Source organism: Camelina sativa, chromosome 15 (assembly GCF_030686135.1).
Source record: "Camelina sativa cultivar CO46 ecotype springtype chromosome 15, ASM3068613v1".
NCBI classification, from domain to species: domain Eukaryota; kingdom Viridiplantae; phylum Streptophyta; class Magnoliopsida; order Brassicales; family Brassicaceae; genus Camelina; species Camelina sativa.
Genome location: NC_141894.1, coordinates 8,241,172 through 8,266,483, shown reverse-complemented (window position 1 = coordinate 8,266,483; position 25,312 = coordinate 8,241,172). Strand labels below are relative to the sequence as shown.

Sequence of the window (25,312 nt, the reverse complement as noted above, 5' to 3'; positions counted from 1 at the left end):
ACGATCGACCACTTGATCGACCATTTGGTCGATTGCTCGATCGATTTTTCTGGTCTCCAAAGTTTCGGCTCGCGTCACGATCGACCATTTGGTCAATTTCATCGGTCGACCGTTTTGTCCTGTCCCATGTCCGAGAAGTCCGAGAGTGTTTTTGATTGACCAAATGGTTGATTGCTTGCTCGATTGCTTGAAGTCCGAGAATCTGGTGATGCGGTGATCGACCATTTGGTCGATTGGCTGGTCGATTGTTCGGCCTCCTTGTCCTCATTTCATTTCCTTGCAAATTCTTGACTTATTTGGCTCCAAAGCACACTTTCCTCGCATATCTCCACTCCAACACCTGAAATACCAGATTTGATGCACAATGGAGCCTAAACAACCTAAATGCTCATGAATATGCACAAAACAATGAGCAAATAAGCTTTAAAAACTAATAAAAACACAAGATATCATATATTATAAACTCTAAAACTTATATTATAAACTCTTAATCTTGAACTTTCAATTCTTAATCTTAGAAATTAATTCATAAACCTAAAATCAAAACTTAACCATTATTATATATATATACATAAAACCAAGGTTTAATAATTGCATAAGAAAGTCTAATTGATATAATATATTATAAACTCTAAAACTTATATTATAAACTCTTAATCTTGAACTTTCAATTCTTAATCTTAGAAATTAATTCATAAACCATAAAATCAAAACTTAACCATTATTATATATATACATAAACCAAGGTTTAATAATTACATAAGAAAGTCTAATTGATATAATATATTATTAACTCTAAAACTTATATTATAAACTTAATTCATAAACCATAAAATCATAAATTATTGAATTTAGTTATTTCTTAATCTTAAACTTATAAATTAATTCTTAATCTTACAGATTATAAATTAATTATTGAATTGAGCTAATTTAGTTAATTCTTGAATTTAGTTAATTCTTAAATTTAGGCCCAAATCCAATTATTGAATTGAGCTAATTTAGTTAATTACTGAATTTAGGCCCAAATCCAATTAGATTCTCTTAAACAAAGAAAACCTATCTTCTTCTTATCTCCTCTCATTCGATGAAACCCTAGCCGCAATCGTCACTCTCTCTTCTCAGTCTCTCTTCTCAGTCTCTCTTCTCAATCGTCATTCTCTCCTCTCTTCTCAATCGTCTTTCTCTCTTCTCAGTCTCTCGTCTCAGTCATCACACGATGCCTAATCGAGGAAGAAAGAGAAAACTTGTTTGTAATGTTTCTCAGATTCCCGGAGGGTCAAGACTACGGCATACTAATCTACCCAGTCAGTATGACTTCACGCCGGCAGTCCAAGCTCCTCATACGCAGCAGACACCTGAAGAAGTCCCCATTTTGCCACGACATTCAACGGAATCCCAGATCCGGGACTATCCTCCGCCTCAACAACTATTTCAGGGCTCCTTTACTCGCCAACCTCCACCTCAAGTACGCCGGTCTCCTTCAGTAGAAGTTAACTACAATCCAGCGACTCATGCAACTCTTCAAAATGACTCTCCGCCTTCTCCAGCTCAACGCTCTCAGGCTCGTAGTCATCAGACTCGTAGTCATCCATCGCATTCATCATCCCAAGGCAACAACTTCAAAGAAGAAACTGCTACGGTGTTGCCGGAGCTCCAGGAGGACGTGGTTCGGGCTCTAAATGCCCTGCTTCTGGTGCCAGGTCGGGATAAGTTCACCACGGTCCTCTCTCCCACACCCTTACCGAACACCCAATGGTATGATTTTTCTCTCTTCTCATGTATTTGTAATGGTGTTTTGTAATGGTGTTCAATGCTCGTTTGGTTTATTGTGTCTTTAGGATTGTGTATTATGATTTCTTTTGGTTTATTATGATTTCGTTTGGTCTCATGTATTATGATTTTGTTTGGTTTATTGTGTCTTTAGGATTGTGTCTTTAGATTCATGTTTATTTCATTTGGTTTATGTTTATTTGTAGATTCATGTTTATTTCGTTTGGTTTATTGTGTCTTTAGGATTGTGATTATGATAACGAGAGTAAGTTTATTATGATCTATTGCTTGTGTATTGAGATTCATGTTTATGTTTACTGATTCAAGTATAGATTGTGTTCATGCATCAAACCGTAGAAACTTTTATGTGAATGTGCGTATGCGTATTGTTTCTTTTGGTTCATGTGTATGGAGCTTTTAAGTAACCTACTGACGAAGGCTTATTTGTTCATGTATATGGAGGTTTACTCGTGACAAAGGGTCAAAACTTGTTCGGAAGATTACTAGAATTCTTCTAAACAAATTCGAAGGTCCCTTCTACAGCTGGACATGTGTGCCGCGGGATAAACAAGAGAGATACTTCATTGAGTTCGCGGTAAGGATTTATGTCACATAGCTTTACATGTCTTCTTTTCACTCACAATAAGCCTTATGTCACATAGCTTTACATGTCTTCTTTTCACTAACAATAGCTCCTTTTTTTCTAGAAAACCCACACTTGGGATCCTTTGATAACCGGAACTGTTCAAGCTTATTTTGAGAAAATCTGTCAAAAGCGGATCAAAGACATGGTTAGCAATGTGAGGACTAGTCGAGTTCAACCAAACTGGATTGGAGACACTCTCTGGAGCACGATGGAGGATTACTGGGGCACTGAAGAAGCACAACAAAAGAGTAAAACCTACTCTGATGCCCGTATGTCTGACCGTAATGGCCTAGGTCCTCACGTCCACCTCTCAGGGCCAAAGTCTTATCGACAGCTTCAAGACGAAATGGTTAAGTAGCTGTTATTTTGCCACTTTCAATTCTTACTTAACTGTTATTTTTTTTAGTTAATCTCTTCTAACATTGCAGGTTGAGGAATTGGGAAGAGAAGTCCGACTTGGTGAGGTTTTCATCAAGGCACATACAAAGCCTTATGGTACATATGTTGATCGGAAGGCAGAGAAGATTGCAGGGACATATGAGAAGACTGTTCAAGAGAGGTTGTCTCAGCTCGAGGCATAGTCTTTTGCTGTGTCAGATGGAGAATCACGGCCACAGGACCTCACAACAGAAGAATATACAGAAATTTTCCTGGAGGTAACTTTTTTAAAAAACCAATACACATTTATAGTCTTGGAGTTTAATTTGTCATCCTCTAACCTCCACTTTTCTCTTATTTTCAAGTCCACTGAGAAGGATTCAAGAGGAACACCTTATGGAGTTGGAAGCCTCAAGGATTGCCTTGTCAATGGAACGCATAAGCAAGCATGTGGCTCATCTACCTTTGTGGCTCTCGAAGAACAGTTGAAGAAAGCTCAACGCATGATAGAAGAACAGGCTGCTCAACTGCAGCGGCTTGCTGCGCATGATGCAGAACAGGCTGCTCAACTGAAAAGGCGTGATGCAGAACTTGCTGCGCAATCCAAAGTTATTGCTGCCCAGGACGGCAAGATTGACAAATTCTCCATCGTGAAAGATTTTCTGAGGGAATGTGATCCGCGGTTTCAGAAGTTTGTTGCAAGCCATTCAGCTAAAGAGACAACTCCAACTCCATCAACATCTGCTTAAGGTACTCTTCACTTCTAGCTCATCTTATACAATCATCTGGATAACAACTAAGTTGTTATAGGTTTCAAATGGGATCATTTCTTTTTCTTTGTACCTTCATTTTTTCAACTTGACAGAACCTTAAGGTATTGTGTTATAACACGGATCAATTCCAGATTTGAGAAGGATACAAGCAGACGAAGCCTAACTTGGGAAACGATTGGAAGAAGCCTTTCTTGTTGTTTTCTAAATGAATGTTTTTCTTTTTGTTATCTTTTGAACTTGGGGTTGTAATGAATATGATGTTTCTTTCTTTTTGTTATCTTTTGAACTTGGGGTTGTAATGAATATGATGATACTTAAGATGTGTTTTGTTTATGTAATATTAATTGTAGTTATTTTTATAATTGTTCAAATATAAGAATTAGATGTAAATCCAATTAAAGAGAATTTTTAAAACAAAATTCAAATATAAAATTTAAGATAAATCAAAATAAATATTTATATAGCGAAGTTATAAATATTTATATATAATATTATTTAAACACATAATCATAAATTAGTCGTAAAGTAGTCACTACATTTAGTGACTAATTGACGACTACATTTACGACTATACAAATAGTCTTAATGTAGTCGTAAAGTAATCACTAACTTAGTGACTACTTTACGACTAATTTACGACAAATTTACGACTACACAAAATTGTCGTAATGTAGTCGCCATTTGGCGACTAAAATTACGACTATTAATTTTAGCGACTCTCTATTAGCGACTACTGGTTTTAGTCGCTGTTTAGTCGTAACACACCTTTTAGCGACTAAATAATGACTAATAGTGTAGTCGCTATTAGCTTGTTTTCTTGTAGTGTATGTACCAGTTCCGGAATTCTGATTTCGACAAGGAAGCTGATGCGATATTTTTTTCACAGGTTCATTATCAATTGAATAATGGTGAATTGAATACAATTATTGATTTAGCTGAAAAAGAATTCATAGATTTTAAATGATGATATTTATGAATTCCACATCCAATAAATGTGGATTATTTTTAGGAAAGATATATTCTCCTCAAATTAATTTTGTTATTTTTTTACAGCTGTTAATTTTGTAATTATCCCCCTAAATACGTTAATTCATACATTATTTTGAGTCAACAATATTGATTAGGGATAAACAGATTTGGGTGATCACATTCCATTAAACACACAAACACCAAGATTAAGCATGCCAAATGGGAGTTACACTTGTCACTTTTGTTATCCAACAATACTATATATGTACTTTTTAACAAAAAAAAAAAAAAAAAAAACTATATATGTATATTAGTAAGCAATAGCACTTCCCACATCTAAGCGCATACGCATAGTTATTCTCCAAATCCAAGACAATGGCTTTTCCTTGCGTCTCAATTCCTTTTCTTCTCCTTCTTTTATTGATCACTCCTTTGTCTTCATCTTTGTCTCTGAGTGACACAGTCACAAAAGACTCACTCTACCAACTCTGCTCACAACCAACAATTTTTAACCAATTCTGCATCATTTGGCTTACCAATGATCCAGCAACGTTCACCCTCAACTTTTATGGTCTTCTCGGTTTGGTCATCCAAAAGACGCAATTGTTTGGCAATAAGAACCTAGCAATGATGAAAGGCTTAGTAAGAACCACGACTGATCCGACGCTCAAGATACCGTATGGGTCGTGCGTAACATATTATGAGTCGGCCATTAAATCGATGGAGGAAGCTATAAAGTTTGCTATCTCGAAGAAGTACGAGTTAACATCTCAGGTGGCTGGGAAAGCCTTTTCTAGTATAAATATGTGTGAAGCTGACCTTGCAGGACGTAATACTGTGCCATCTGATGTTCCATTACGCAATATCCAGTTTAAAAGAATGTGTAACATTGTTAGAGTTTTCTCTTACGTTTTGACGGCAAAAAATTATTAAGCAAATAAATTCATTGTTAAATTATTGTGTCTTGCAACTTCGGTAAGACTTTCATATCTCGGTACTTCTAGTGTGAATTTTGTGACTAGCCATATCCATAGAACCTTTAAAAATTTCCTACAATAAACACTTTTAGCACCAAAAATAAGAGAATTCGGGAAAGTAAACAAGAATATTGATTAGATAACTATCTCGCTGCACTAATGCTTTTTTTTTTTTTGTGAATAACCAGCGTTTTACCCCTGGGATTTATTAACTATAAAATAAAAGAAACTTACAACCGGATGTGTCTCGGCCACGTATGACCATCAACATCATCCCTCAACAAAGTAGCAACAACATTAGGAACTAAATCAAAAGAATGAAAACCAAGCGGTAAACAAAACGCATATCCCGCTAAACCATCGGCTAGACGATTAGCTTCACGATACACATGTTTAATACGGACAATCCAGTCCCTAACAAGAAAGCCATGGCACAGACGCACCAGAAAAGACAAAGGATGAGAGTCACTGATCCCTGTCGTAAGAAAACCCACCACCATCTCAGAATCCACTTCTAACTCTAGCCGTGTGACCCTCTTCTCCCACGCTACATACAGCCCATAATAGACCCCCCCCCCCACAACTCCGCCAATGGTGCTGAACAACGACCAATATTCACCACAAAACCGCAACACAAAGCCCCTACCGAGTTCCGCAACACACCACCTGCAGCTGCAGGACCCGGATTCCCTCTGGACGCCCCATCCGTATTTATCTTGTACCATCCCTGTTCTGGTGCCACCCAACCAATCTGTTTATCTACTCGGACCACGCGACCATTATGTTCGCAAGACAACGAGTTTGCCAGTGTTACCTCTGTTGCCAAGTCCTTAACGAAACGGACCATGTCCCGACAGATCCTTCTTTCGCCAAACACATCACTACACCGCTATTTCCAGCTCCACCACGTAGCCATGGCAAACACTGTAGACCAATCTCCCTCCCTTGTAACAGTCCCTCTTTCTAAATTCTCATACACCAAACCCATCAGCGACTGAGAGAAAAATGCCAGTCTTTTACTCGGCGGTAAGATGTGAGCCCACAGTCCAGACATAGCAGGACAATCCCTGAGAACATGGAGGATAGTCTCGATGCCTCCTTGACAAACCGTACAAACATCTGAGTCACACAAATGGCGTCTCTTCCTCTCAGAATTTGTCATAATCACTTGATGCATTACCAACCAGAGGAAGATTCTAACCCGCTCAGGAGCTATCACCCGCCATATCCTCTTATACGCATTCTCCATATTTTGCACAGGCTTCTCCTCACGTATTAGGAGGCTATACGCAGATGCAACTGTAAACTTACCCTCCGAGTTTCCTCCCCACGACAACCTATCAGAAGCCCCAGTGAAACTGTCCAATACTACAGCCGCCAGCTCTCAACACTTTTCCTGCGACACATACGGTGATATACGAGAAAGATCCCATCCCACACCATCTGTCCATAACTCTCTGGCTGTGAGTTTATCAAACCCTGGAGGCAAAGCGCCCACTGCTCCTTCAACAAGAGGTTCCCCCGCAAGCCATCTGTCCGTCCAGAATAACACCTTCTTCCCATCTCCAACCACCCAATTAATTCCGCGAGTAACCACTTCCCGCAACCCCATACAGACACTCCTCCACGTCGAGGAGAAATGACTCTTGACTGATATCCATGATGTATCATGAATATCCCCCACCTTATACTTACTCCTCACTACACGTGCCCAGAGGCTCGTTTGATCATGTAAAACTCTCCAACCCACCTTCGCCAGTAGAGATTTATTCATATCACGACACGCTCTAATTCCAAGTCCCCCTTCTCTCTTGGGACGACACACTTTACTCCACGCAACCAAGTGTTGTTTTCGCTTTTCTGCATTTCTCCCCCAAAGAAAATCACCAGCTACCCTATCCAACTTGTCCAGCATACCCTGTGGCAACTTGATAGTGCTCATAGTGTGCACTGGAATAGCCGATAGTACAGACTTTGTCAAAGTAAGCCGTCCAGCAAAGCTTAGTGACCTCCCTTTCCAGCCAGCCAAACGAGATGACACCTTCTCCAAAACCTCTCCAAACGTCTCCCTATTAATCTGTTTATGGAGGATAGGCATACCAAGATACTTCCCTAGATTAACTGTTGATTTGATTCCACTCTCCTCACTAATCAACCTCCCTTGTTTCCTAGAAACATTCTTAGAGAAAAAGATCTTCGACTTCTCCAAACTGACCTTTTGACCCGAAGCCCCACAGAAAGCTTCCAACACACGTCGTAGCACCCAAATTTGAGACACCGATGCCTCTGCAAATAGAATTAAATCATCCGCAAAGCAAATATGGGACAACTGAGGTCCTGTTCTGGAGAGCTTAATCGGCTTCCACTCTTTCCGCATAACCGAATCATCAATCAAATGACATAAACGCTCCATGCATAGAACAAATAAGTAGGGAGAAAGTGGATCTCCCTGCCTTAAACCACGCAATGGCTTAAAAGATTCTGTTTTTTCTCCATTCCATAGCAGGCTCATTGACGGTCCTGTGACACACTGCATGATCAAGTGTACCCACACATCCGAGAAACCAACAGCCTTCAATGTGTCACCAAGGAAGTCCCATCTGATCCTGTCATACGCCTTCTCCAAATCAAACTTCAGGAGCATCCATCCTTTCTTACCCTGCTTTCTCCTCATAGAATGAACAGCCTCTTGCACGACTATGATGTTATCTGAGCTCAGCCGACCCGGTATAAAACTTGTCTGCGCTGGACCAATAACCCGAGTCATAACTCCTTTCAGTGTTTCAACCATAGCTTTCGTAATTGTTTTAAATAACACATTACATAAGCTAATTGGCCGGAACTGAGCAATCCTCTCTGGCTTATTCACCTTTGGTATCAAGACTACAACCGCATCATTAAGCTCAGGTGGTAAAACTCCAGTACAAAAAAAGTCCAACACAAGGCGTGTGATAGAATCTCCCACCACATCCCAATTCTTCTGATAGAAGATTGGTTGGAAACCATCAGGACCATGAGCTTTATACGGCCCCATGCTTCTGACAGCCTACTCCACTTCCACTCCCGAGAAAGGCTTACTCAAGACTACCTGATCCTCATGAGATATCCGCATAAAACCCTCAGAGGGAAGACTCTCCACCACTGGTTTGACATCCTCAAGAGAGTATAGCCTCTTATAGTAGACTAAAGCCAGCCCCTCCAACTCCTCACCATCCGAGACCCAAGCCCCAGCATCATTCTTAAGCATCTCAATCCTGTTACGCCTTCTTCTAATGATGGTTGACGTATGAAAATAACTTGTGTTCCGGTCTCCATGAACGATCCACTTCTCCCTGGACTTTTGGAACCAAATGACTTCTTCTTGCTCTAGGACTAAATCAAACTCTCCCAGAAGCTCAGCCTCCCGATGAATCAGAACATCAGTTTGATTAGTCTCCAGTAAAGTTTGCACCATCTTTAACTCAGTTAATAACTTCTCCTTTTTCTTTTGAACATCACCAAAATCTTCCTTGTTCCACTTCCGCAATGTTTTCTGTAAACCCTTCAGCGCTTCTTGTGTACTGATGCTACCATCCCATGAGTTAACCAACATATCTTTAAACTCAGGGTGAGATAACCATGCAGCCTCAAACCTAAACGGACATCTTAATGGATTCCGTCTTCCCTCTGGTGACAACTGAATATACAATGGCGCATGGTCCGATGCCAGGAAAAGAAGATGAGTAACCCTAGCTTCCTGCCACTGTAAGCGAGTCTGAGCACAGCACAGCACTCTATCCAGTCTTTTAGCCACAAAGAACCATTCTTCACGACCCCGCTTCCAGGTAAACTTATTACCCTGAAACCCCATATCAATTAAGGATAACTCGTTTATCCAATTCCCAAAATCTAGTGAATCCGTGGACAACCTACCATTCCCCCCAGACCTCTCATCCAGTCTGAGTATTGTGTTAAAGTCTCCTTCAACCACAACCGGACCCTCAACACCCCTCACAGTATCACTCAACCTTCCCCAAAGACCTTGTCTACGACTTGCCGAAGGGGCTGCATACACAACGATCCAGTTGAGAATTTCTGTACCATTAACCACTTTCGCATGAATGAACTGGTCTGTGGACTCTACAATCTCCACATCTCCTATACCAGATCTCCATAGAAGCCACAAACCGCCACTCTGACCCACAGCATCGACCCGAAAGGAGTTCTCAAGTCCTAACCCTTGGCATATACGACTTGCCCTATCGCCCTCTGCATGCGTTTCAAACACAACTAACATATCCACACAAAATTTCTTCAAGAGATATCGGACTGATCTTCAAAATTGGGGTTTGTTCGCCCCCCGGCAATTCCAAAGTATGCAATTCATCTTCACAATGTTAAATTCCTCCAAAATTGCCGGGGAAAATCGTCAAGCCTGACGAGTCTCACCTCCGCCTCCTGACAATCCATCAGTCGCAGTGACCCCCAGTGCAAGAGAAACCGTACCCGTGCCCGCGGCCACATACATCTCATCACTCCGCCGATCTCCTACCGCACCCAGATCTGTGATTTGATCTAAATTATTCACCAAGAACGAACCCCAAGATCTCCCCATATTATCCTTCTCAACCCGTAATCGTTTCCCCGACGCAGAGAGCTCCACCTCTCCCTTTGCCAGACCAAACACCAGGCCTCTAGTGGGCCATGTGACTTTCATTTGCCGAGGCCCACTCGACACCACCCCTTTCCTCGATCTGGGCTTTTTCCCATTAGTATCTTCTCTCGGCCCATTATTTTGCTTCTCTCCTGCAGCCCCGAAAACAATCGGCTTGCCTTGGTTAACACTCTTCCCTCTATTAACCTGATTTTGAGGATCCTTGTTTTCCTTATTCGCCCCCGTAATCTCCTCCTCTGTCCGTAACTCCCAATTTCCATATCGACCTCCAAGTTACCAAACTTTTTTGATACTGCAACAATGGCAGAATCTTTATTCCCCATCATACTCCGGTTTGTACCACCGGCAGGTTTCACCGCACCAACCCTTGAAGCAACCGTCGTCACCGCCTTTGTCAAACCCTTCCCCCGTCTTGTAACCTCCGTGAAACCCCCATCCCCCGAGGGTGTCTCCTTCTCGACAGCAGGTGCAACTATCGTTGTTATCGGAGCCTCCAAGACCTTTTCAATGACCCGGTGTGGAAAATTATGAACTAGATGCCCGTACAAGCCACATGCAGAACAGATATTCGCCAACCCCTCGTACGACACAAAGTACCGCGTACCATTAACCACTATTGTCCCCTTAAGCGGTCGCCGGAGATCAACTTCAACACAAATCCGTGCAAACCGGGCTCTCTCAAACTTTAACGTTGTGAGATCCACCTTCAGTGGCTTCCCCAACCCTTTAGCAATAGCCACCAAGATAGCTGATATATCATGGTTTTTAGGTGTTTTTAGCCAGGATATAAGTCTTAATTATAGAGTCTTTTTAGTGTTTTTAGAGTCTTTTTGAGTCTTTATAGGAATTATCATGGATGGGAGCTTAATGGAGCTAAATATGAAGATTTGGAGCATAATCAAGCATTGAAGCTGAGCTACGAAGTTGGGAGACGAAATTTAGAGAGTGCATCGATCGACACACTGATATGCATCGATCGATGCTAGGCCAAAGTCAAAATTGGAAGTTTTCCCACAAGTTTTGAAGATTTACAAAGTTGCCCCAAAGTCTTTCATATTTGCATCATTAGGCCCAAGACGTGTTTTTGAGTATTTATAGGATTTTATTGGTCATTGTTTAGACCTAAGTTTTATTTTCTGCAACCAGAAGAGATATTGAGAGCTTTGGAGAGATAAATCTGAATTCATCTGTAGAGAGAAGATTCTTGAACTCCCTTCCTTACTTCTTAATATCAATTGCTTATTATTCAGAGAGATGTTTTGTGCTTTATTAATCAAGTCTGAGTAATTTGCTTGTTAGGTTTAGGGTTTTTCATAGGGTTTTTATGATTTATTAGATCTGAGATTTTTAGGGTTCTTAATCTTTTATGATCTTCATCCTTGGTTGTTCTTCACAATAGTTCTTGATTGATCACCTAGAATTATTATCTTAGGAAAATAAATTGATATGAGAATATAATTGTTTTCCTGATTAAACCATTGATGAGCAAATTTATTTCTTGCAAAGAGATTTGAATTAATAAATTTGTGAACTTATCTAAACCTATTCTTAAAGCTGATTTTTAACCTTGAATTTTGCAAAGAGATTTGGATTTTCTGGTTTTAAATTTAGAAAATATTTGCAGTGAGAACTGATTTGTTTTACAAGTGTGTTTAGAGTTCTAGATCTGATATTTAATTGCTTGAACCCTAATTATTTGATTGATTTAATAACCCATAAATTCCTGAGAAATTCCCTAGGCTTAGCTCTTTGATCCTTTGAATTTACAACACTTTTAAATTCTGTTTTGCATTGTCTTTAATTTATTATTTTGATTTAGCATAATTAAAAGATAATAAGTCTATTGTGTGAACTAGAGTCTCTGTGGATTCGACCCCTAGAGTATTACAACTGCAAGGCTGTTAGTACCTTTAGGGTATTACAATTTGAGCATATCAAATTTTGGCGCCGTTGCCGGGGACTCTTTTGATTCACCATTAGATTAAAATCTTTGATTTTGTCTAGATTTTTATTATTCTGTTTTACTCACACACTTTTGTTTCTTCTCTCTTGTGTGTTTCAGGTTCATGCCTAAGCCTAGCACCAGGAAAAATCCTACTGGTCCAGTTGTTAAGCTTACAAACCAAGAGTTAGGACAACTAGAGCGTGAAAACATCAAAGCAGCCAAATCAGCAAAGATGGTCAACCCTATCATACTGAGACCTGATGCGGCTGGAGTTTTGAGAGATCAAGAGGGTCATGTGCGCAACGAGCAAGGCCAAAAGCTTGATGCTGATGGGCGAGTTATTGAAGAAGAACTCGTCGTGGTTGGTGAGAATGCAGATGGCGTCGATCGACGCAACGTCGGCATCGATCGATGCAACCAAGAAGGCATCAATCGACGCATAGGTGGCATCGGTCGATGCAATGTCGGGGCTGGTGCGAACGGAGCCAACTTGGATGGTAACAACCAGCAGAACCTTCAGCCTAGACGGGACAACAATGGAGAATTTGTCAAGACTCTTGCGGACTTCAACAGGCCAGACTTGTTCTATGAAAACCGTTCCGCAATTGTCCCTCATCCATTCCCAAGGAATGACTTTGAGTTGAAGCCTGCCTACTTCGCTCTTGTTGGACAGAGGCCATTCCAGAACCTGCCAAATGAGAAGCCTCTAGATCACATTGAGCACTTTGAGGACATAGTCACAAGCATCAAGGCTAATGGAGTCACTGAAGACTACCTCTACTGCAAGCTTTTCCCCTACTCTCTTGCTGGGGAAGCTTCTCATTGGCTAAGGCAGCTGAAACCAAGATCTCTGACAACCTGGCATGACATCAAGGTGGCATTCTTGAATTACTTCTATGATGATGCATTGTCTGATGAGCTGAGGATCAAACTCTCCACCTTTAGACAAGGACCAACTGAATCTTACAAAGCTGCTTGGGTAAGATTCAAAGTATACCAGAGGGACTGTCCACATCATGGGTTTTCAGAGGTGCAATTGATCAGTATCTTCTTTAGCGGGATTGACTGGAAGTATCAGATGGCTTTGGATGCTGCTAGTGATGGGAACTTCAAGACAAGGTACCCAGATGACGCTGAGAAGTTGATTGAAAGGCTAGCATCAAGTAAAAGTACTAAGAATGCAGACTTAGAGCGGAAAAGGGCACATGAAGGGCATGATTCAAATCAGTTTGCTACGGTGAATGCTAAGTTGGATACAGTGCACAATCTTCTTGTGGGAAAGAAGTCTGTCCATTTTGCTGAAGATGTTGAGACATTTGAGCCAAAGCCAGAGACAACAGAAGAAGATGTCAACTATGTGTATGGAGCTGGATATCAAGGTCAGAAGTTTGGAAATCAACAAAGCAATAGACCTTACAGCGGGAACTCTACATGCTACATGCCTAAGCCAGATTACCAGAAGCAACAACAGAACACCGGCTTTACAAGGACCTATGGTAATTCTTCTTATCAGTCTCCACCTCCACAGACTTCTGAGAGTCGAATGGAGGCCATGCTTGATCAAATTCTTCAAGGACAAGAGCAGTTGACAGTGACATTCAATGGGAAGATTGATAATGTCTACAATGAACTGACTGGGAAGTTTGATGCATTAAACACTCATGTCAAGAAGCTGGAAAATCAAGTGATTCAGACTGCTGGGTCTGTTAAAAGACAAGAGGAACTTCTTTCTAGAAGAACTGAGAACCCCAACCATGCTTGTAATGCGATTTTGGTGAAGGAAGTAGACGATGATACAGTAGTGGATGTTGCATCGACCGATGCAGCTGCAAAGCATCGATCGACGCAACCCTCAGTGGTCGTAGAAGGGTTGACTTTGAGAGACAACATCGACCGATGCAACTCTAGCATCGACCGATGCAATGTCCAGGCCGAGGAAGAAGTTACGGAAGCTCCAATTCCAGTTGCTGAGAGAGCCTACAAGCCTAAGGTTCCTTTCCCTAAGCCTAGGAGGTCTAAGCAGGAGCTTGAGGAAACTAGATGCAAAGCTATGATGGATAAGGTGATGATAGAGATGCCTTTGATTGATGCTGTCAAGTTTTCTCCTAGTATTAGGAGATATGTGAAGAGAATGGTCACCAATGGTTTGAGTCCTGAGGAAGGAGCACTGCTTACAAAGGATGTCAGTTCAATTCTGTTGAAGCAGCTCCCACAAAGGAAGAAGGATAAGAAGCAGGAGGTGGTTGTCTCTAAGGAAGTAAGTGCAGTGATTCAGAGTAGGATTGCAGAGAAGTTACCAGATCCTGGAAGCTTTGTACTTGACTGCTCTATCTCCACAGGAAGGTTTCCTCACTCTCTTTGTGATCTTGGTTCTAGTATTAACTTGATGCCACATTCTGTTGCTGTGAGACTTGGGATGATAGATTTCAAGCCAACTAAGATCTCTCTTATCTTAGCTGATCGATCCAGAAGGATTCCTGAAGGTGTCTTAGAGGATATTCCAATTAAGATTGGAGATTGCATGATTCCCACTGACTTTGTGGTGCTGAAATATGACCAAGAGCCTAATGATCCTCTCATCTTAGGACGCTCTTTCTTGGCTACAGCTGGTGCAATCATTGATGTTAAGAAGGGACACATAGCTCTGCATGTAGAAGATTTGGTCATGAACTTTGAGATGGACAAGCTGAGAAGGGTTCCCACTATTGATGGTCAGACATTTTCTGTGGAGGTTGTTTCTGATGACAATCTGATCATAGAGCTTCAAGAAGACATTACTGCTGGGTATGTCAAAGAGTTGGAGCTTGTAGAGGAAGTGAATAAGCAAGCTGCTAAGCTTGAAGATTGGAGTGGAGATCATCTAATCAGTACTAGAGACCATGATGAGGTTCTGATGCATGACAAGCCACTGGTAGATGACGTTTTTGTGATGGAAACACGAATTGCTGAGGAAAGCTACAAAAACGTTGAAGAAACACGAGTTGCAGATCAAGCATCGATCGATGCAGCTGTTGCATCGATCGACACTCCTTCCAGAGACAGCTCGGACTTGTCCACAACCACAGATTCTCGCGTTGGATCCTTAGCTGCAAGTCCTAGACCAGTTGTAAAGCTGAAATCTCACTATTCCACAGTCCAGAACCCACAGGTAAGGCCAAGGTATGCATCTCCTTCTCCCAAACCTTCTCCATTCATCAATAGGAATTTGAAAGGTACAAAAACTGTTGTGCAGTTAACCAAGCCACGAGATTATCGTAGAGTGCTTGTTTCTTCTATTGATGATTTTGCAGGACTTAAAAGAAAGCCACCCATACCTAAATCTTGCCCTGGTCCCGTTCCTCATGTCCCTTGTAGACCTCATCCATCTGCTGCCTACACACCACCTTGGATGAAGAGGACATCCTCTCAGAAGCATTCATTGCCATGTTCCGATCCACCGGATGCCTGAGATCCGACACAGTCAAGCTAATGACTGAAAACAAGCGCTTAGTGGGAGGCAACCCACTGGTAGGTTTTTCTTTTTCATTTTTCTTTTGATTTTCATTTATTTTTATTTTATTAGCCAAACTCTTACTTGATAACACTGGGGACAGTGTTGTTTAAGTCTGGGGGAGGCAGTTACTAACTACGTTTTTGTTTTTGAGAGTCAGAAAAAAAAATGGTTTTATTGAGTCAAAATTTTGTTGGGAACTATGACTTTTCTTTTTAGTGTACTGCTTTGGTTGATTTATGCTGCAGATTGAATCCACAAATCCGACTAATGAAAAATCCAATGGCTGACCAGTGAACCAGAGACATCCAAATTTCCAACAGAATCTATAAAAGCTTGAGGTAATTTCTGTACTTTTCTTTTTACCTCATCAAGGAGATTGATTTTCATAGAGCTTGACTCCTTGTTCATACCTAACAAGTAAGACTTCAGAAAAAAAAATGGTACTCCTCTCCCTTATTTAAGTTTAAAAGAATTTTTCCTGAGAGCTTTGTTAAAAAAAAAAAGAATAAAAGATGAGATGATTTTGATCAGTTTAGAGAGGTAGGTAAATTACCTGTGACCTCATTATTCTACTCTTAAGTCAAATGATCATACAAAGCTTGGAAGCGAGGGGTAGGTAAATTACCGATGACCCCATTATTCGCCTACAACTTTGAGAGAAAAAAAAAAAGAAAACAAAGCAAAGCTCTAAGGAAGATTAAAAAGAATAAATCTGGGGGAGAGAAAGAGTACTAAATGTGGTAAAAGATATGTCTTGCTTGTTATGGTATTGTACGGGAATGAGTCTAGAAGGTTCTTGACATTGATCAAATTGATGAGACCCACCGATGAAAGCTTAATGGAGGAAGTAGTGGAATTTGGTTTGAATTTGGGATGCTAAGAAAGTCAACGGAGAAGTACATGGTGGTTCGATTTGGATTTATCTGCTAAGCATGTGGATTAAGGTTTGGATGATCATGGCATTACTTTAAAAAGAAAATGAGTTCCTGCGTTTTCAAACCTCTTTCACAGATGAAGTTTATGTTTTGCTTGAGGGCAAGCAAAGGCTAAGTCTGGGGGAGTTGATATATCATGGTTTTTAGGTGTTTTTAGCCATGATATAAGTCTTAATTATAGAGTTTTTTTAGTGTTTTTAGAGTCTTTTTGAGTCTTTATAGGAATTATCATGGATGGGAGCTTAATGGAGCTAAATATGAAGATTTGGAGCATAATCAAGCATTGAAGCTGAGCTACGAAGTTGGGAGACGAAATTTAGAGAGTGCATCGATCGACACACTGATATGCATCGATCGATGCTAGGCCAAAGTCAAAATTGGAAGTTTTCCCACAAGTTTTGAAGATTTACAAAGTTGCCCCAAAGTCTTTCATATTTGCATCATTAGGCCCAAGACGTGTTTTTGAGTATTTATAGGATTTTATTGGTCATTGTTTAGACCTAAGTTTTATTTTCTGCAACCAGAAGAGATATTGAGAGCTTTGGAGAGATAGATCTGAATTCATCTGTAGAGAGAAGATTCTTGAACTCCCTTCCTTACTTCTTAATATCAATTGCTTATTATTCAGAGAGATGTTTTGTGCTTTATTAATCATGTCTGAGTAATTTGCTTGTTAGGTTTAGGGTTTTTCATAGGGTTTTTATGATTTATTAGATCTGAGATTTTTAGGGTTCTTAATCTTTTATGATCTTCATCCTTGGTTGTTCTTCACAATAGTTCTTGATTGATCACCTAGAATTATTATCTTAGGAAAATAAATTGATATGAGAATATAATTGTTTTCCTGATTAAACCACTGATGAGCAAATTTATTTCTTGCAAAGAGATTTGAATTAATAAATTTGTGAACTTATCTAAACCTGTTCTTAAAGCTGATTTTTAACCTTGAATTTTGCAAAGAGATTTGGATTTTCTGGTTTTAAATTTAGAAAATATTTGCAGTGAGAACTGATTTGTTTTACAAGTGTGTTTAGAGTTCTAGATCTGATATTTAATTGCTTGAACCCTAATTATTTGATTGATTTAATAACCCATAAATTCCTGAGAAATTCCCTAGGCTTAGCTCTTTGATCCTTTGAATTTACAACACTTTTAAATTCTGTTTTGCATTGTCTTTAATTTATTATTTTGATTTAGCATAATTAAAAGATAATAAGTCTATTGTGTGAACTAGAGTCTCTGTGGATTCGACCCTTAGGGTATTACAACTGCAAGGCTGTTAGTACCTTTAGGGTATTACAATTTGAGCATATCAATAGCCTTATGATAAAAACTTAACAGAAGGTTCGCCAAGCGAACCCAAACCGGAGTCGTGACAATTTCGTCCGTCAACGGGTCAAACTCCGGCGACCAGGCTTGCACCATCAAGTAACTACCAAACACCTTCCACGGACCTCCAGTCAGAGCACCTAGGTATTCCTCCTCCTTTTCAAAACGGATCATGAAAAATTGTCAGGGTAAATCCATCACAAACATCTTACCACTCGGCTTCCACTACTCCTTTAGTTTCCGGGTCAGCACCGGGAGCGACATATGACGTCCTAACACCTTAACGATCATGCATCTCTTCCATCACCCATGCATTGTCGTCAGTACCTCTTCCCCTATCGTAACCTGTGGTTCACCATCCACTCCATCAGGAAACTCTAGCCGCACTCTCTCCGTCACAAACTCATCATCGAGCACCTCTTCTGGTATGGGCGCTCCTCCACCCTGACTTCCCACGACTTTCTGTACCCATGTTGTCCTTGTATCCGGCGGATCTCCCGGCGGCCTCCCCTTATCACCGATATCCACCATGGTAGCATCCTCATCACCCTCAAGTGAGACCCTAGGGTTTTCCTCGGTCGCCGCCATTTTTCATGTAATAATCTCTTAAAAAAAGAGGGAGGGATGCAACACGAGGACTTCCCGGGAGGTCACCCATCCTAGTACTACTCTCGCCCAAACACGCTTAACTGCGAAGTTCTAATGGGAACCGGTGCATTAGTGCTGGTATGATCGCATCCAAAAGGAAAAGCAAAGAATAGCAAAGTTATGTTGACGATTTATCCTTTTAAAACATCAATATTATCGACGAAACCAAAATGGACATGTCATAAAATGTGATAACAATGCATCTAACACTCATTTACTTCGTCGTTAACCAATCCGTTATGGATAAGATGATTTCGTTTTCTTGATGGGAAAAATGTTGTTTAAACTATGAACTTTTAATGATAGAACTTTCATATATAATATAAAACTTACAATTAAAGAAAATATATATCAAACAAAATTAATAAAGACAAAACTTTATATGATAACACAATAACAAAACCATTATATAAATAACATAATAACAATATAAACTATTACAAATTTTCATTAAAAAAAAGTTCTTCTCGCGGTTTTCCGCAGGATAGTACCTAGTATATGATTAATTAGTATGTCTTAAAAAAATTATGATTAATGTTATTGTTGTAAAAAAAATTGTTTTTAAGTGGTATATCTTTCATATATCAATAATTTCAATTTTAATTTAGTGTGTTTGAATTTATATAAATATCTTTCAAACAATTCAATTTAATAGAATGATTTGTAAAATATATATAAATTATAAGGACTAAAATGAAATATTTGAAAGATTTTGAGGGCCTCAATAGTGCATCCTCAAAATTGAGGGTTCAATATATAACCCCTTAAAATTTGAGGTTTTAAGATATTTTTGGGATTTAAAATCCTTCAAAATTTGAGGGTTTGTTGGAGATGCTCTTAAGTTCATGGTATATATATTTTTTTTTTTTTTTGAAATTCTATGAGAATTTTTGTTTGTTTGTTTCAAAGATGGAAATGAACTGACAACCTAGATACTTTTTGACTGGTTCATTATTATCAATTGAAAAATGGTGGATTTAATACCATTTTGAATTTGGTTGAAGAAGAATTTCATAGATTTATAAGGATATCTTAGATTTCATATCCAATAAGGGTGGATTTTCTAAGGAAAGATTATTAATGTCTTCCCAAATTAATTTGAGGCAACAGTTGACTAGAATAAACATATTTGGTTCACAATTCATTAGCCTTACACACCAAAGATAAAGCTTGCCATATATATAGGAGCTACAGTTTTACCACATTTGTCATCCAAAAAAGCTAAGCAATATATGCACTTCCAACATATATCCACATCCAAGAAAATGCCTTCTCCTGGCCTCAAAAGAAGCGTACTTTCCGTTCTTCCTCTTCTTCTTCTTTTATCAATCACTCCTTTGTCTTCATCTTTTTCTCCAAGTGACAAAGTCACAAAAGAATTACTTAACGAACTCTGTTCACAACCGACAATAGAAACCAACTTCTGCTTCTTTTGGCTAACCACTGATCCAAAAACGTTGACCCTCGACTTGAATGGTCTTCTCGATTTGGTCATGCGAAGGTCGTATTATTTGGGCTATAGTAACCTAATGATGATGAAAGGCTTAGCAAGAACCACGACTGATTCGAAGCTCAAAAACTCGTATGGGTCTTGTATAACATATTATGAGTCAGCCGTTAAATTGAACGCGGAAGCTATAGGGTTTGTTAGCTCTAAGAACTACTTGTTAACATCTCAGTCGGCTGCCAAAGCCTTTGTTATTATAGCTGTGTGTGAAGCTGTTCTTACTGGACGTAAAAATGTGCCGGCTTATGTTCCAGAACGCAATATAGTGTATAACAGAATGTGTAACATTGGTAGAGTTTTCTCAGACGTTTTGAGGTCGTGATTATGTGTGTAACTTTCACCTGCAAGAAGGGAAATGAATAAATTCATATTAAATTACTGTGTCTTGCATCTTCGCTATGGCTGTCAAATCTCGTTACTTCTGGTGTAAATTTGTGTCAATCATATATACATATCCATATAACTTTTAAAATTGTCCTACAATATATCCTACAATATAGACCTTTTTAGCACCAAAAATAAGAGAACTCGGGAAAGTAAAGTAAAGTAAGAAGAATACTATGAAGATGTATTGAGGTTGTTACTGATTTATAGACTCAACAAAATATGATCAAGAAGCTGTGAACAAAAGACTGATGCATATACATGGACAGCTACAAACGACGAGTAAACGTTGAACACATGTACAAACACAGACGCAATGATTCTTTAGCCAGAGAATCAGAGAACACTAGCTCTGCCAAGACAGGTCAATGTGAAGTCATATGGAATGAAGTGGCGTGATGAACCTTGAGTCTTATTGAGAAGATCCAAGAAGTCAGAGCTCAACCAATCATGTTTTAAGATCATGAGAACAAGTCTTTCATAAGCAGCAAAGTAAACCTGAAAAACCCAACAGAGCAGAAGAAGGTATCAGCTCCATCATACAACATAAAAATATGTTTAGCAGTTGAGTAAACTTGAGGCAATATAGAGCAGAAAACAAAGCAGCATCATGAAGAGGTTGTGTAGTGAAACAGAGCGGAAAAGTTTCAAGTTGCAGCAAACAGTGGAGCGGCTGTGTGAGAGAAGCATGCTTGTGTCAGGTGCGACAGGAACAAAAGGCATGGGTCAAGTTGAAAAATAGAGAACAAGCTTGTAACCAAAAGACAATAGGAAGAAGCTTGTGGAACCTAGGGTTTGTGGAAAACTCTAAGAGGTATAGAAGGAAGAGGTGGTAACAAGAAGAAGATTAAGCACCTTGGACCTAAAATTGAGAGAAGCATACATAGTTGTGTTTGGTGTTGTCCCACCAGCAAGATAGAGAATCTGTCAGTGGTTTTTGTAGAGGTTCACACTGGTCCGAAAACACAAAGAGTGGTGGTTCCTTTAGTTAATGTAGATTAGAGTGGTAGACACAAGTGTGCTAGATATCATTGGCAAATGTGAGTTTTGTGTTCTAACTCTAGTGAATGATTCTGGACTTGGTCCCTGGAATGTAGGTCATCGGAAACCCGTTAACAGATCTCTTGTGTCGTCTCTTCTCTATGCTCTCATCTCTCTTTCTAGCACGCATCTCATTACTTCATGCAAATCAGATAACTATCTCTGCACTAATGCTAAGAATAGCAAAGTTTTTCTCTCTCTTAGATTAGGACTTGTGGTCTAACTATGAATCAGAACAAGAGATTCTATAATTAGTTCTAGTGGAAATAATCGATCGCAAGCATCTATAAGTATGTATCATCAGACGTAGCAAGGCCATCTACCAACGAGCATAAGAAAGAAAGAAGCAAAAATGGCAACATACCTGATGAACAGAGTTTTTCTGTCTTCTCTGATGTTTTTTGTAATGATTGGTTCCTTGAACGCCCAAGTGGCAGACATAAAAGCAATCTGCGGTAAAGCAAAAAACCAATCCTTCTGTTCGAGCTACATGAAATCCAACCCGAAGACATTGGGTGCTGATCTTCCAACACTTGCAAAAATCACCTTTGGTTCTGCACAAACAAGTGCATCAGAAGCTTTCAATAGAATCCAATCTCTAGCCAAGACAGCAACCAATCCAACTTTCAAGAAAGCATACACCTCGTGCGTACAGCATTATAAGAGTGCAATCAGCAGTCTCAATGATGCTAAGAAGAGCCTTGCGTCAGGGGATGGTGCAGGGTTGAACATTAAGGTATCAGCAGCTATGGAAGGACCTACAACATGCCAAGAAGACATGGCAAATTTCAAAGTTGACCCTTCTTCAGCTATAAAGAACAGTGGTGAGTTTCAGAACATTTGTGGCATTGTTCTTGTCATCTCGAACATGATGTGAAAAAAGGGCTTGAATTCAATCTCCCTTCATACTCTTTAGACGATTACATTACACAGTTATAATACGTACACTGATATCTACACAGAATATTAAAAACCTGGTTTCTTAGCATCTTGTATTTGCATAGGCCTCACTTCTTTGATAGAAGAAATTAAGAGACAACTATAGTATTAGACTAATAACAAAGAAGAGAAAAATATCTGAAAATCAAACTCATGATCGTTTTACACATCAAGTCAACAACATAGGGAAAGATGAGAACAATGCGATTATATTTTTATTCAACAAGACTTTCTTTTAACAGTTTCATTATCAATTGAATAATAGCTGACTGAATACCATTTTGAATTAAAGAATATTAAAGAAGAATTTCATATATTTTTAAGGATATTAAAGAATTTCACATCCAGTAAGGGTGGATTTTTTTAAGGAAAGATTTTTTTTTTTTTTTTTGTCGACAAAAGATCAACTCAAACGAGTTAATGTGAAGGAAAATTGTTTACAAACAAAACATGATGTGGAGAGGTACGCGCTTGGCGTGCCAAGGAATCCGCACTAACATTAGCGTTTCTTGAAATTAAAGAAAAAGAAAAAGATGTAAATTCTTCCCTATCAATCTTGTGTCCTCTAGGTACATCGCGAAGGCTGGCCAGTCAGTAAGAGAAGACACCATCTTCACCAAATCGGAGCAGTCCTATAGAAGGCCACGTCTCGGAAATCATGCCTAATCATACACCGCATCGCCCAAAGAAAAGCTTCAGCTTCGGCATGTAATGGTGATAGACTTCGACGAAAATTCCTAGCGCCCATCAGCGGTGACACAACTTGGAGCGAGGTAAAACACCATCCAGCACCTGCAAATTGGTCTCCTGCTTTCCAGGAACCATCTATAAAGCAACGATAGCCCGAGAAGAAGGGTGAGAGTGAAGTAGTACTCGCCCGACCCGATAAAACTACAGCGATAGGGTGAGAGATGTCTACATCATCCTCTAACTGAGCCTGCTGCCACCCTGTAGCTTCTCCTTCTGCAACCCTAACAATATCCTCTGGTTTTTCCACAATATCTTCAAAAACTCGTGCATTCCGGGCTTTCCAAATATACCACATAAGCCAAGGAAAAGCTGCAACATGAGCCCCTGGATTCTGCTGCCCTAAGAAATGATCCACATTTGCATATACCGAATCTGTCGGAAAGGAAAGTGGGCCCACCGGCACATGGGCTAAAGCCCTTACCTGACGAGCAGGAGGACAAACAAAAATTGCATGATTTATTGTCTCCTCCTCCGCTCCACAACGAACACAACCTAAATCACATGCAATACCACGACGTCCCAGATTAGCCGAGACCGAAATACAACCAGATAACACCTGCCACATAAAATGTTGAACATTTGGAGGGCATCGGACCCGCCAAACGCTAGCAAGAAGGGGTGTTATGTCCGGCCCAGAGCCACGAGCCATGAAAGGCTGATTTACATCAAGTCGTGCAGTGTAATAACCCAATTTGACTGTATACCGCCCTGTTTTCGTGAAATGCCAACCGAAAGGGTCTCCCATTTGATTTCCTCCTAATGGTATAGCCTGGATCAAATCCACATCAAGTGGATCAAAATGCTCATGAAGCATGTCCAGCCGCCAAGTGTTCGTTTGACGATCAATTAAATGATTCATTTGAAGAGAGAGGTCCTTTACCGGCCCCCTACTTAAAGCTGGTCTAAGGGATTGAGCTGGCATCTAAGGATCAGACCATATAGAAATGGTGTCCCCGGAGCCAACCCGTTTAATAAGTCCTTTATTAACCAGAGAGCGAGCAGAACATATACTTCTCCATCCGTACGATGGGGAGTAAGACCTAATAGGATCCAAAGGATGCGTATTCCTATAGTACCTACTTTTAAAAACCCTGGCAAACAATGAGTTTGGAGCATCTATCAGGCGCCATAGCTGTTTAGCCAACAGGGCCGAATTAAAGTCATCCACATTCCAAAAACCAAGACCACCGAGCTGTTTACTGACACATAATTTTTCTCAAGCAAGCCAATGCATGCCCCCTGATTGACTATTAGTGCTCCACCAAAAATTCGCCACTGCACTTGTAAGTTTGGATGTAACTGTTTTTGGTATCCTAAAACAAGACATCACAAAAGTCGGGACAGCAGTAGCCACAGATTTAATCATTACCTCTTTTCCCCCTTTCGAAAGCAAATTTGCCGTCCAACCATTCGTTCGACTTTGAAGTCGTTCACGAACAAAGGAAAAAACTTTGGTTTTTGCCCCACCCAAGCTTTCAGGTAAACCTAGATATGACCCCATACCGTCCAAGGTTGTGATCCCAAGGACATCCTGTAATTCCGACTTCTTTGTGTCATCAATCTTATGGTCAAACTGAACCGAGGACTTGGCAAAATTTATTTGTTGGCCCGAAGCAGATTCATATTGTTCTAGGATATCTAAAATAACCCAACATTCTTCCCTATCCGCCTTACAGAAAAACAGACTATCATCTGCAAACAACAAATGCGTAATAGGTGGCATTTATTTGCCACTTTTATCCCAGTAATAAGCTTGTTTGTTTCTGCCTTCTGTATATTTGCAATTAAAACCTCTGTACATAAAATGAACAAATAAGGAGATAAAGGATCCCTCTGCCGTAACCCCCTCTGAGGAATGATCAAGCCATTGGGCTGGCCATTGAGACGAACTCTATACTCAACCGAAATGACACAAAACATTGTCCACGTCACCCATACCTCTGCAAATCCCATTTTGTGTAACAAAGCCGCGAGAAAGTCTCACTCAACCCTATCATAAGCCTTACTCATATCTGGTTTTATTGCCACAAATTTCCCTTTACAAGACGGGTTGGTACGTAAACCGTGAAACATCTCTTGTGCAATAAGGATATTATCTGAGATCAATCGGCCAGGAACAAAAGCCGATTGGGTCTCAGAAATAAGGCCCGGTAAAACTCGCTTAAGCCGCTGGC

The 25,312-nt window shown here is 40.0% G+C and overlaps 6 protein-coding genes and 1 non-coding gene across 8 annotated transcripts; 4 read left to right on the top strand and 3 right to left on the bottom strand.

Annotated features, from left to right (window-relative positions):
* Window positions 1-1,069: 1,069 nt before the first annotated feature.
* Window positions 1,070-3,986, top strand: LOC147926393 (uncharacterized). 2 transcript variants are annotated; one of them, XM_087489476.1, is made up of 6 exons: window positions 1,070-1,755; window positions 2,233-2,365; window positions 2,478-2,765; window positions 2,845-3,072; window positions 3,160-3,544; window positions 3,699-3,986. In XM_087489476.1, the coding sequence occupies exons 1-4, from the start codon at window positions 1,217-1,219 to the stop codon at window positions 2,995-2,997; spliced, it is 1,113 nt and encodes a 370-aa protein (XP_087345602.1). In that variant the 5' UTR covers window positions 1,070-1,216; the 3' UTR covers window positions 2,998-3,072; window positions 3,160-3,544; window positions 3,699-3,986. The 2 variants fall into 2 exon arrangements, with proteins under 2 accessions (XP_087345602.1, XP_087345601.1); XM_087489475.1 differs by having other exon boundaries at window positions 1,084-1,755; window positions 3,660-3,986.
* An 875-nt stretch (window positions 3,987-4,861) lies between these two features.
* LOC104748255 (pectinesterase inhibitor-like) lies at window positions 4,862-5,493 on the top strand. The gene has a single exon (XM_010469927.2). The coding sequence runs from the start codon at window positions 4,912-4,914 to the stop codon at window positions 5,467-5,469; it is 558 nt and encodes a 185-aa protein (XP_010468229.1). The 5' UTR covers window positions 4,862-4,911; the 3' UTR covers window positions 5,470-5,493.
* Window positions 5,494-8,559: 3,066 nt separating this feature from the next.
* On the bottom strand, window positions 8,560-10,774 carry LOC147926392 (uncharacterized). The gene is made up of 5 exons (XM_087487045.1): window positions 10,765-10,774; window positions 10,445-10,699; window positions 9,942-10,403; window positions 9,487-9,761; window positions 8,560-9,378 (listed from the first exon to the last, which is right to left on the bottom strand). The coding sequence occupies exons 1-5, from the start codon at window positions 10,772-10,774 to the stop codon at window positions 8,560-8,562; spliced, it is 1,821 nt and encodes a 606-aa protein (XP_087343171.1).
* Window positions 10,775-18,490: 7,716 nt separating this feature from the next.
* LOC147926391 (5S ribosomal RNA) lies at window positions 18,491-18,609 on the bottom strand. Its single transcript, XR_015583034.1, has one exon. It is a non-coding gene; the product is annotated as a 5S ribosomal RNA (ribosomal RNA).
* Window positions 18,610-19,716: 1,107 nt separating this feature from the next.
* LOC104746064 (pectinesterase inhibitor-like) lies at window positions 19,717-20,402 on the top strand. Its single transcript, XM_010467448.2, has one exon. The coding sequence runs from the start codon at window positions 19,750-19,752 to the stop codon at window positions 20,344-20,346; it is 597 nt and encodes a 198-aa protein (XP_010465750.1). The 5' UTR covers window positions 19,717-19,749; the 3' UTR covers window positions 20,347-20,402.
* Window positions 20,403-21,791: 1,389 nt separating this feature from the next.
* Window positions 21,792-22,555, top strand: LOC104746065 (pectinesterase inhibitor 2). The gene has a single exon (XM_010467449.2). The coding sequence runs from the start codon at window positions 21,802-21,804 to the stop codon at window positions 22,324-22,326; it is 525 nt and encodes a 174-aa protein (XP_010465751.1). The 5' UTR covers window positions 21,792-21,801; the 3' UTR covers window positions 22,327-22,555.
* Window positions 22,556-23,001: 446 nt separating this feature from the next.
* On the bottom strand, window positions 23,002-24,861 carry LOC147926390 (uncharacterized). The gene is made up of 2 exons (XM_087487044.1): window positions 24,508-24,861; window positions 23,002-23,907 (listed from the first exon to the last, which is right to left on the bottom strand). Exons 1-2 carry the CDS (start codon window positions 24,859-24,861, stop codon window positions 23,002-23,004), a joined length of 1,260 nt encoding a protein of 419 aa, XP_087343170.1.
* Window positions 24,862-25,312: the final 451 nt, after the last annotated feature.

Coding starts and splice junctions, on each gene's coding strand:
- LOC147926390 (XM_087487044.1), bottom strand. CDS start 24,861: ATGCCACCTATTACGCATTTGTTGTTTGCAGATGATAGTCTGTTTTTC. Junction 23,908..24,507: donor TTTCGAAAGGGGGAAAAGAG/GTAATGATTAAA, acceptor GATTTGATCCAG/GCTATACCATTAGGAGGAAA.
- LOC104746064 (XM_010467448.2), top strand. CDS start 19,750: ATGCACTTCCAACATATATCCACATCCAAGAAAATGCCTTCTCCTGGC.
- LOC147926393 (XM_087489476.1), top strand. CDS start 1,217: ATGCCTAATCGAGGAAGAAAGAGAAAACTTGTTTGTAATGTTTCTCAG. Junction 2,366..2,477: donor GATACTTCATTGAGTTCGCG/GTAAGGATTTAT, acceptor CTTTTTTTCTAG/AAAACCCACACTTGGGATCC. Junction 2,766..2,844: donor GACAGCTTCAAGACGAAATG/GTTAAGTAGCTG, acceptor CTAACATTGCAG/GTTGAGGAATTGGGAAGAGA.
- LOC147926392 (XM_087487045.1), bottom strand. Junction 10,404..10,444: donor TGCAGTATCAAAAAAGTTTG/GTAACTTGGAGG, acceptor AGTTACGGACAG/AGGAGGAGATTACGGGGGCG. Junction 9,379..9,486: donor TGAGGGGTGTTGAGGGTCCG/GTTGTGGTTGAA, acceptor TGGATAAACGAG/TTATCCTTAATTGATATGGG.
- LOC104748255 (XM_010469927.2), top strand. CDS start 4,912: ATGGCTTTTCCTTGCGTCTCAATTCCTTTTCTTCTCCTTCTTTTATTG.
- LOC104746065 (XM_010467449.2), top strand. CDS start 21,802: ATGGCAACATACCTGATGAACAGAGTTTTTCTGTCTTCTCTGATGTTT.